Source organism: Xenopus tropicalis, chromosome 1, assembly GCF_000004195.4.
Source record: "Xenopus tropicalis strain Nigerian chromosome 1, UCB_Xtro_10.0, whole genome shotgun sequence".
NCBI classification, from domain to species: Eukaryota; Metazoa; Chordata; class Amphibia; order Anura; family Pipidae; genus Xenopus; species Xenopus tropicalis.
Window position 1 is genome coordinate 199,270,016 of NC_030677.2, and position 11,188 is coordinate 199,281,203.

The window sequence follows — 11,188 nt, forward strand, 5'->3', positions numbered from 1 at the left end:
CAACACATTGTTATTCAATAGAATCTGATATTTTCCTGAGGTTTCTCTTTCTGGGGGCTGGAAGTACGCCTAACCAAGGCATAATGAGAAAAAATCTGCCACGTTACACTAGTGTAGCCTGCAAGAGTGCCATGCAAAGTAACACAATATGAATGGTGGGACCTTTGTGGAGGCCTATTTACTTTAATATAGTAGGAGTTACTATTGTACTTCTGCTGTTATTGAACTACAACTCCCAGAATGCTCCCACGCCCTTCTGAGGAGCTGCAACTTGGGCAACTCTGATCTGACTTATATATACAGTGGCTTGCAAAAGTATTCGGCCCCCTTGAACTTTTCCACATTTTGTCACATTACAGCCACAAACATGAATCAATTTTATTGGAATTCCACGTGAAAGACCAATACAAAGTGGTGTACACGTGAGAAGTGGAAGGAAAATCATACATGATTCCAAACATTTTTTACAAATAAATAACTGCAAAGTGGGGTGTGCGTAATTATTCAGCCCCCTGAGTCAATACTTTGTAGAACCACCTTTTGCTGCAATTCCAGCTGCCAGGCTTTTAGGGCATGTCTCTACCAGCTTTGCACATCTACAGACTGAAATCCTTGCCCATTCTTCTTTGCAAAACAGCTCCAGCTCAGTCAGATTAGATGGACAGCGTTTGGGAACAGCAGTTTTCAGATCTTGCCACAGATTCTCCATTGGATTTAGATCTGGACTTTGACTGGGCCATTCTAACACATGAATATGTTTTGTTTTAAACCATTCCATTGTTGCCCTGGCTTTATGTTTAGGGTAGTTGTCCTGCTGGAAGGTGAACCTCCGCCCCAGTCTCAAGTCTTTTGCAGACTCCAAGAGGTTTTCTTCCAAGATTGCCCTGTATTTGGCTCCATCCATCTTCCCATCAACTCTGACTAGCTTCCCTGTCCCTGCTGAAGAGAAGCCCCCCCAGAGCATGATGCTGCCCCCCCATATGTGACAGTGGGGATGGTGTGTTCAGAGTGATGTGCAGTGTTAGTTTTCCGCCACACATAGCGTTTTGCATTTTGGCCAAAAAGTTCCATTTTGGTCTCATCTGACCAGAGCACCTTCTTCCACATGATTGCTGTGTCCCCCACATGGCTTGTGGCAAACTGCAAACGGGACTTCTTATGGTTTTCTGTTAACAATGGCTTTCTTCTTGCCACTCTTCCATAAAGGCCAACTTTGTGCAGTGCACGACTAATAGTTGCCCTATGGACAGATTCCCCCACCTGAGCTGTAGATCTCTGCAGTTCCCCCAGAGTCACCATGGGCCTCTTGGCTGCATTTCTGATCAGCGCTCTCCTTGTTCGGCCTGTGAGTTTAAGTGGACGGCCTTGTCTTGGTAGGTTTACAGTTGTGCCATACTCCTTCCATTTCTGAATGATCGGTGGAACAGTGCTCCGTGGGATGTTCGAGGCTTTGGAAATCTTTTTGTAGCCTAAGCCTGCTTTAAAATTCTCAATAACTTTATCCCTGACCTGTCTGGTGTGTTCTGTGGACTTCATGGTGTTGTTGCTCCCAATATTCTCTTAGACAACCTCTGAGGCCGTCACAGAGCAGCTGTATTTGTACTGACATTAGATTACACACGGGTGCACTCTATTTAGTCATTAGCACTCATCAGGCAATGTCTATGGGCAACTGACTGCACTCAGACCAAAGGGGGCTGAATAATTACGCACACCCCACTTTGCAGTTATTTATTTGTAAAAAATGTTTGGAATCATGTATGATTTTCGTTCCACTTCTCACGTGTACACCACTTTGTATTGGTCTTTCACGTGGAATTCCAATAAAATTGATTCATGTTTGTGGCTGTAATGTGACAAAATGTGGAAAAGTTCAAGGGGGCCGAATACTTTTGCAAGCCACTGTAAATATATATAAATTCTTATCTATCTAAATTTTGTCCTACTGCCTCCATGTTGCCCTGCTATACTCATTGTTCCCTTATTTTTAAACCTGCTGCCCCTCAGGGCCCAGGCTGTGTGAGATTAAAAATGGGCTCTGGCATTTCAAGTACAAGAGGCCCCAAGAGCCCCCCACAGGCCCAACAAATTGTGACTGTCTGTGGCACTCCCTCTGGCATTGGCCAGAATCTATAAATTGCCAGTCTGGGCTTGATAAAGACTGCTCTTTAAAAACTTCATATCATGTATGAGTACAGGTATCTGACCCCTTTTCCAGAAAGCTCCAAATTACGGAAAGCTTATCTCCCATAGACTCCATTTTAATCAAATAATTCAGAATTTTAAAACTGATTTCCTTTTTCTCTGTAATAATAAAACAGTACCTGTACTTGATCCCAACTAAGATATAATTACCCCTTATTGGGGCAGAACAGTCCTATTGGGTTTATTTCATGGTTAAATGATTCCCTTTTCTCTGTAATAATAAAACAGTACCTGTACTTGATCCCAACTAAGATATAATTACCCCTTATTGGGGCAGAACAGCCCTATTGGGTTTATTTCATGGTTAAATGATTCCCTTTTCTCTGTAATAATAAAACAGTACCTGTACTTGATCCCAACTAAGATATAATTACCCCTTATTGGGGCAGAACAGCCCTATTGGGTTTATTTCATGGTTAAATGATTCCCTTTTCTCTGTAATAATAAAACAGTACCTGTACTTGATCCCAACTAAGATATAATTACCCCTTATTGGGGGCAGAACAGCCCTATTGGGTTTATTTCATGGTTAAATGATTCCCTTTTCTCTGTAATAATAAAACAGTACCTGTACTTGATCCCAACTAAGATATAATTACCCCTTATTGGGGGCAGAACAGCCCTATTGGGTTTATTTCACGGTTAAATGATTCCCTTTTCTCTGTAATAATAAAACAGTACCTGTACTTGATCCCAACTAAGATATAAATAATCCTTATTGGATGCAAAACAATCCTATTGGTTTAATTAATGTTTTATTGATTTTTTAGTAGACTTAAGGTATAGAGATCCAAATTACGGAAAGATCCCTTATCCGGAATACCCTTGGTCCCGAGCATTCTGGATAACGGATCCTATACCTGTACTAATTTCCCATACTTGGAGGAACCACTGAGTATAACCTTGTTACCTCTCTGCTGGTCCCGCCCCTCTGTTAACAGCCATTTTGGAACCAGAGAGGCTTACAGCAAGCACAGCCTTTCGCTAGGTTTGCTAACTTCTCTGGAACCCAAATCCCAGTCTTCCTTTCTCTGTTTGTTTCGCCTCTGTAACATTTGCCACAAACTTAATTTTTACCTGCTAGCAACATGCAGGCCAAGTGGGTGTGTCTGACAGGAATCTCACTGACAGGAAGTCAAAATCTGAGAAATGGCCTCAGTCACAATCAAAGATTATATCACAGATACAAAAGTCGCTGCTAGCTAGTCTACATACAACTACCGTGTATAGCTCTAAATGATCTTTTGCGCTGCTACTTTTAATTAAAGGGCAGAAAAGGATACGATTACAAATTCCTCACTGGACTTGGGAGACAAAAACATTCGGAGGATTTCCTGAAAAACATTTTGTTCAGCTGCCTGCCTGCCACTACAGGAATTTTCACACGTCACAGCCTGAACTGGGAAATTCCAGCCATTGGGAATGGGCTGTTTAATTAATTACTGAAGTGGTTTTTAGTATTTTAATACAAAGAAACACTAATTTACAAAAAAAAAAATGCTACTTTGCACCAGAGCAGTTACCTACAGCAACTGGCCTTGCAGATCTTGTCTTTCAATTTATAACTACAATATTGTACTAGTAGGATCCCACCCAGGAGTCATAGTAACATAGTAACATAGTAACATAGTAAGTTGGGTTGAAAAAAGACATACGTCCATCAAGTTCAACCATAATGCCTATACCTAACCTGCCTAACTACAAGTTGATCCAGAGGAAGGCAAAAAACCCCATCTGAAGCCTCTCTAATTTGCCTCAGAGGGGAAAAAATTCCTTCCTGACTCCAAGATGGCAATCGGACCAGTCCCTGTATCAACTTGTACTAAGAGCTATCTCCCATAACCGTGTATTCCCTCACTTGCTAAGAATCCATCCAGCCATCCCCAACTTTTTTTTACCCCTGAGCCACATTCAAATGTAAAAGAGCAACACATGAATGAAAAATGTACCTGGGGGTGCCAGTTAGCCCCTATGTGGACTGGCAGCCTACAGAAGGCTCTGTTTGGCAGTACACATTGTTTTTAAGCATACATAGCGCTTTATAAATAAAGATATACATACATACATACATACAGAACTTGCCTCCAAGCCAGGAATTCAAAAATAAGCACCTCCTTTGAGGCCACTGGGAGCAACATCCACGGGGTTGGTTAACCACATTTTGATCCTGAGCCACTGGTTGGGCATATGAAACCTATCTACTGATTGATTGCTATTAATATGTGTACTGGTGCAATTTAACACCTATGTTTGTAGATTACCACAGAAACATTTGATGGCCACGAAACCCAGTGGTGTCATAAAAACAGCAGCGATGAGCAGCCTACAAAATCATCCACCCCTTACATTCTTTACTGACACATAGAAGCCAAAGTTTTAGCTTTCCTCATGCCTGAACAGTAAGGCACCTTGGTCCAAATTTTTCTGTCCCGCCGTTATTCCAACCATCACCAGCTTCCTAATCCTGCCTACCCTGTGTGAAGATACACGGAGCTACTTAGTAGCAGCTACTTGTTACAGTTACTAAAACCCAGAAAATACCCGGCCATAGACATTACTGAGAATTGCCTCTGCTAAAACACACATAAAGACAATTATCAGTAAACAGCATTGTCTATTTTAGTAGCTGTGACAAGTAGCTGCTACTAGTTGTTCAGTGTGTCTTTAGCCTTAAGGTGGCCATACACATTGAGATCCGTTCACTTGGCGAGGTCGCCAAGCGAGCAGATTTTCTCCCGATATCCCCATGTACGGGGGGGGGGGGCTAATTCAGTCCAGGGGCAAACGATCGGATGAAAACAACAGTAATGGGCACAGTTGTTTTGGGGACCGTATCAACAAGCCGATGAGGTCCCCGATCCGACGAAATTTTTTAACCTGCTCGATTGATATCTGGCCGATTTCAGGCCGGATGTCGGTCGGGCAGGCCTGCCGCTTGTGCCCCTACACAGGTCGATAAGCTGCCGAATCGGTCTAAGGGACCAACATTGGCAGCAACAATCGGCCCGTGTATGGCCACCTTTAGGGACTGACCCTCTAAATCTAGGGCCCTAGTTACTAGGGCAAGGTTTAAGAAAACAAAGGTGCAAGCACTATATGTAACACTAGGCACAAACAAACCATGCAATCTTAAACAAGCTTAAATGCCATGGATATAGATTCATGTCATTTTAGCACGTTTAGGTTTGCACGCTTTGTTTGTACATTCTAACAGTAAATGAGGCCCATTATGTTTATGTTGTGAACACTGTGGTTCTGCTTGCTTTGCATTCTCCCTTTATCTTCCCTATAACTATAAAAAGAGGAGTGTAAATAGAAGACATCCTGCTGTTCATCTTTTTTTTTTATGGGGGGGGGGGCATCCTACATTTGTGAGAAGGCGAGTTTCTCAAACAAACCAAGCAGCAATACAATAGAGAGAAACCCAGGGTTTTGATATGAATACAATAGTGAGAAACCCAGAAGACATTAAACTGGAATTTCGGTAAGGGCAACTAAAGACAGCAATGACACTGCTACAACAATAACAATGACTTGTCATACTTTCATAGGCATGTGACTAAAGGGTCTATATAACCCTCAAGCTTTTCTTAAACTTCATCTGTATTTTGAGTTGCACTGTTGTGCCTTTGGTGCCATACATCAGCGAACCCTATTTTCTTTGCTGTTTGCAAAATCCCTGTTGCTAATGGATGCACCACATCCGCTGTGCTCAGATAAGCAAGTGGCATATTAATATAGTTATGTCCTATTTTCTGAGTAATGGGCCGCTTGTGCCATAATTTACATTTTCAAGGGACGGATTATATTAAATGATGATATTATATACAGAGATCAGGAACAAAGGACAAGCTGGGAACCATAACAGTGTAACTGAATGATCACATCCAATCTGCAGGTGGTTTCAGGTATGGCAAGGTACCAAAACACAACCAGCCCAACAATACAGTACCGGCATTAGTTACATACTGTAGCTCTGCATGAAGAGTGGGCTCAGCAATATCTACAGATAAACATTGCCACTCTTGGTGACGGAGAAAAGTGAGGCCCATGAAAGTAGCTTCTGGCTTTCCAGGTGTGGACTTCAATACCAATATACTACAGGTATAGGACCCGTTATCAAAAATGCACAAAACCAAGGGTATTCCAGATAAGGGGTCTTTCCGTAATTTGGATCTCCATACCTTAAGTCTACTAAAGAATCAATAAAACATTAATAAAATCCAATAGGATTGTTTTGCCTCCAATAAGTATTAATTATATCTTATTCGGAATCAAGTACAGGTACTGTTTTATTATTACAGAGAAAAGGGAATCATTTAACCATTAAATAAACCCTGTTCTGCCCCCAATAAGGGGTAATTATATCTTAGTTGGGATCAAGTACAGGTACTGTTTTATTATTACAGAGAAAAGGGAATCATTTAACCAAGAAATAAACCCAATAGGGCTGTTCTGCCCCAATAAGGGGTAATTATATCTTAGTTGGGATCAAGTACAGGTACTGTTTTATTATTACAGAGAAAAGGGAATCATTTAACCAAGAAATAAACCCAATAGGGCTGTTCTGCCCCCAATAAGGGGTAATTATATCTTAGTTGGGATCAAGTACACGTACTGTTTTATTATTACAGAGAAAAGGGAATCATTTAACCAAGAAATAAACCCAATAGGGCTGTTCTGCCCCAATAAGGGGTAATTATATCTTAGTTGGGATCAAGTACAGGTACTGTTTTATTATTACAGAGAAAAGCGAATCATTTAACCAAGAAATAAACCCAATAGGGCTGTTCTGCCCCAATAAGGGGTAATTATATCTTAGTTGGGATCAAATACAGGTACTGTTTTATTATTACAGAGAAAAGAGAATCATTTAACTATGAAATAAACCCAATAGGGCTGTTCTGCTCCCAATAAGGGGTAATTATATCTTAGTTGGGATCAAATACAGGTACTGTTTTATTATTACAGAGAAAAGAGAATCATTTAACTATGAAATAAACCCAATAGGGCTGTTCTGCCCCAATAAGGGGTAATTATATCTTAGTTGGGATCAAGTACAGGTACTGTTTTATTATTACAGAGAAAAGGGAATTATTTAACTATGAAATAAACCCAATAGGGCTGTTCTGCTCCCAATAAGGGGTAATTATATCTTAGTTGGGATCAAGTACAGGTACTGTTTTATTATTACAGAGAAAAGGGAATCAGTTTTAAAAATGTGAATTAATTAATTAAAATGGAGTCTATGGCAGACAGGCTTTCTGTAATTTGGAGCTTTCTGGATAACGGATCCCATACCTGTACTAATATTTGAGGCTGCATTTGGCATTACTGGCTCAAGGCTGCATGTCATTGCAGGATTTGGGCCAGTATAAAAACACCCAAGTAAGTAAATATGCCCCAAACTCTACAGTAGTGGTTTTTGGTACAGCCCATATGAGGTTTAACATTTGGTCACTTCCCGCCCTCACCCTTAGCTGCATCAGTAACTCAGTAATAGTTCCTAGGATATTTATGACAGCAAATATGTGTTCACCCCAAATGTAACCATAATTAAACTTCCATTTGGTCTTCCAAGAATTCCAAAATCTACCTGATCGCTGGACCCTCAGTACAGGAGCAACGCTCTACACCTACATTAGATTTAACAAGTTTTTAGAGATTAAGGAAAAATGTCTGAGGAACTGTTACACGTTTTAATGCTCTCTAACATCTGTTGTTCTCATACTTTCTCCATTTCCAAATAAAAGGGAGCTTATGAAAAACACATTTATACAGAATATCTGTAATTCATATGCCCAGTGCTGTAATTCCATGGACAATACAAATACCTTCCGGTGCTTTAAACACAGCAAATAATTTCATTCAGTTCCTTGGCGCAAGGTTTCACTGCTGGAGTCGTTAAGGGCCTTACATGTTCTGACTTCATGTTACATTAAAACAAGAAGTGACTCAATATAACTTATGAGCTGACAATGTGATTTGGCCCTGTAGTACAACAGTACAATCTTGTAAAGGCGGCCATACACGTCTCCTTCCGATGAACGTTCAGATATCGGTTGTACATTTAAATGCAACAATCTGAAACTAACATTCACACTGAAATTGTAGGATAAAACATGAAATAATTGGCAGACACCAATCATACGAAAGTGACTTCCATTGAGACTAGGTTTCGCACAATTTTATCTGTTTATATTTCGCCAGCCCCAAACACTTGCCATAATTTATCTTCATAATTTATCTATCACTGTATTTGATAAAATAATGTGCAGCAGGCAGTCAGATAGGCAAAGTTCCTACATGGGACACTTACACTAAATCTCCTGAGTGCTCCAGTTTGCCAATTATGTTAGTAAAACTAAGGATATGCGTGTATGCTTGTGCGAGTAGATCTTTCCCCAGTATGCCCACCTAACGTGGACGTTATTGGGCTAATTCAATCATTTGAGCTGACGCAGTCCCCAAACCTGCCTGATTTTTGGCCAGATATTGGTTGGGTAAAGCCAACAGGGATCCCCATACATGGGCAGATAAGTTGCCAAATCGGTCTAAAGAACTCAGATTGGCTGCTTAAATCTGCCTGTGTATGGCCATCTTAACACCATACTGTAGCAATAGTGGACATATCTGTAAGGGTGTCCATAAACTGGTAGAACCTGAAATTTAAGTTTTCTCTCACCCTCCTGGAACCATTGTGATACTAATATGCACTCTGAATCAGAATATTAGGAATGTATGTTTATACAGTATACACGCAATAGAAGGAACAGGAGAAAGGTCTAAATGAATCACCTCTTTTTTTTAGCTCAGAATAGGGAAGCTCAGTGGCCTTACAAATAAAGAGGAAATGAGCCTTTATTAACCATATGTATTTAATAAATGTACTGTCTCACTTTCATAAAAGTTCCAACCAAACATACAGGGAGCTGTTTTAAAGGTGTTGGCTGACTTTGGGTTGAGGAAACAAATTACAGTGGCCAAAATTGGCCTATCTGCTTATCAATGCTTCTCTGTGGGAAGTGGTGATAGGCAGATAGGTACTGTGATCCACCAGAGAATAGCGCTGAGGCATTTTTACCTTAGCTTACCCAGTAAGTTTGCATGGCGTTAAGTGATTTTACTCTCATCTAAGGGACTGTATCCAACATCTGCTAATTGCAGATAAAATTATACATTTGTACAGGACAGAAAATGTTATGGCTCGGGGGCAACTTGTTGCTCACCAACCCCATGGATATTGTCTCAGTGCCCCCAAACCAGGGAGTTATTTTTGAATTCCTAACTTGGGGGCAAGTTTTGGTTGAATAAAAACAAGATTTCCTACCAAATAAACCCTCCTGTAAGCTGATAGTGTGCATAGAGGCCCCTAATAGCCAATCACAGCCCTTATTTGGCTCCTCCATGAACTTTTATGGTGCTTGTGTTGCTCTCCAAGTCTTTTCACATTTGACTGTGGCCCTGTACTAATGTATAATATGATGGTGGTGTCATTACCCATTTCTCTTACTATATAATTACTGGCACTTGATTATGTGCTGAGGACACTATTCCATTTCCCACTGCACTCACTGTAAATGCAGAGAATGTCATTCCTCGTTGCTCTCATTGAATTATCTGCTGGGGTTGCATTACCTATTGCTCTCAATGATTAATGTGATTAAAAAAATGTACTATTTGCACCCTGGATAACATGGCCACAAGAATTGCGCTATATCCATCTTTCTTCCAGAACACTCTTACAACAAAACTGCCAATAAACAGTACAATATAAAGTAACATTCGTATGGCTCTTAGGTTCTGCTTTAGTAATGGAGACTTACGTCACTTTTTCTGAACTTTGCTTTCAGACTCTTCATGTTTAGTCCATTCAAAATCTCCCAGCTTCAGCGATCTTCACTTCTGCAATATAATAACAAAACATGGATCAAGATCTCTTCACCAGATGCTGCCACCTTCACCTGTCAAGAAAATGATAGGACATACTGATCAACTACAACCGAGGAACTGCAGGTATGAAATCCCATAAATACATGGAGTGTATAAAACAAATAATCTGCAGTTTAAGCATTTTCTAGGTAAGTTGCCCTCTTTTAAAGGGCTCACACTGTGCAACCTCTCCCTCACCTCTATTGTATAGTGATGAATTCTGTGCCTCTCCGCCTTCCAGAGAATATGTGCTCCTCCCACTACAGAAAGCAGAAGGACTTTGAGACCCAGAATCCATCACTTTACAATAGAAAAGGGAGGTGTTGTATTACAGTGTGAGCCTAAAGGTGGCCACACACCTTTAGGTCGCACGAAAGATCGTTCAATCCGCCACTAAACGTTCAGGGCTGAAATGGCAGATAAGGAGGTAGAAACAATAGGATTTCGACCTCCTTCTGCCGATTCAGCCCTGAAGGCAGATTTTGGTCAAGTGCCTCCTATGGCGCCCGACCAAAGTCTTTTAACCTGGCCAATCAGCGAGTCGACCGATATCAGCAGCTTCCTGCGATATCAGTTGACTCGCCATACACGCACCAAATATCGTACGAAACGAGGTTTCATACAGTATTATCGGTGCGTGTATGGCCAGGTTAAGGGATGCTGGAAAATGGTTTGTCAGATTATTATGGTTTCCCTTCAATCTATGGAACCAGGTATGTCTGTGTAAAAAATTACATTTATATTTATTTATGAAAGTTCAGATAGTGTTTATGCACCATGTCTAACCCAACTGAATGAGCTTGTGTCAAATAGTAGAGAATATTTTTCCTTTAGGCTGATGCCTTAAGCCCATTCTCTCTCAGAGAAGCCTGATGACCTTCATTACCATTAAATAATATGAATCAGAAGCAGCCAAACACTTATCTTTGAGGTGTATCACATGTTGTCAAGTTGCCAATCCTCCAGATAGACTAAGCCATTTTACAGCTGCCCAAGAACAACCAGGTAGAAATTTCTCTCTTCTAAAAAAAAACTTGCTGCAGAAAAAGTG

At 40.7% G+C, this 11,188-nt stretch overlaps 1 protein-coding gene across 1 annotated transcript in view; it reads right to left on the bottom strand.

Moving 5' to 3' along the window:
• rai14 (retinoic acid induced 14) overlaps nucleotides 1-10,110 on the bottom strand; it is a gene marked incomplete at its 5' end in the record, with an annotated part of 66,775 nt that extends 56,665 nt beyond the window's left edge. Inside the window, 1 exon segment of the mRNA NM_001113028.1 lies at nucleotides 10,032-10,110. Coding sequence (NP_001106499.1) covers nucleotides 10,032-10,067 — 36 coding nt within the window.
• Between the last annotated feature and the right edge of the window lie 1,078 nt (nucleotides 10,111-11,188).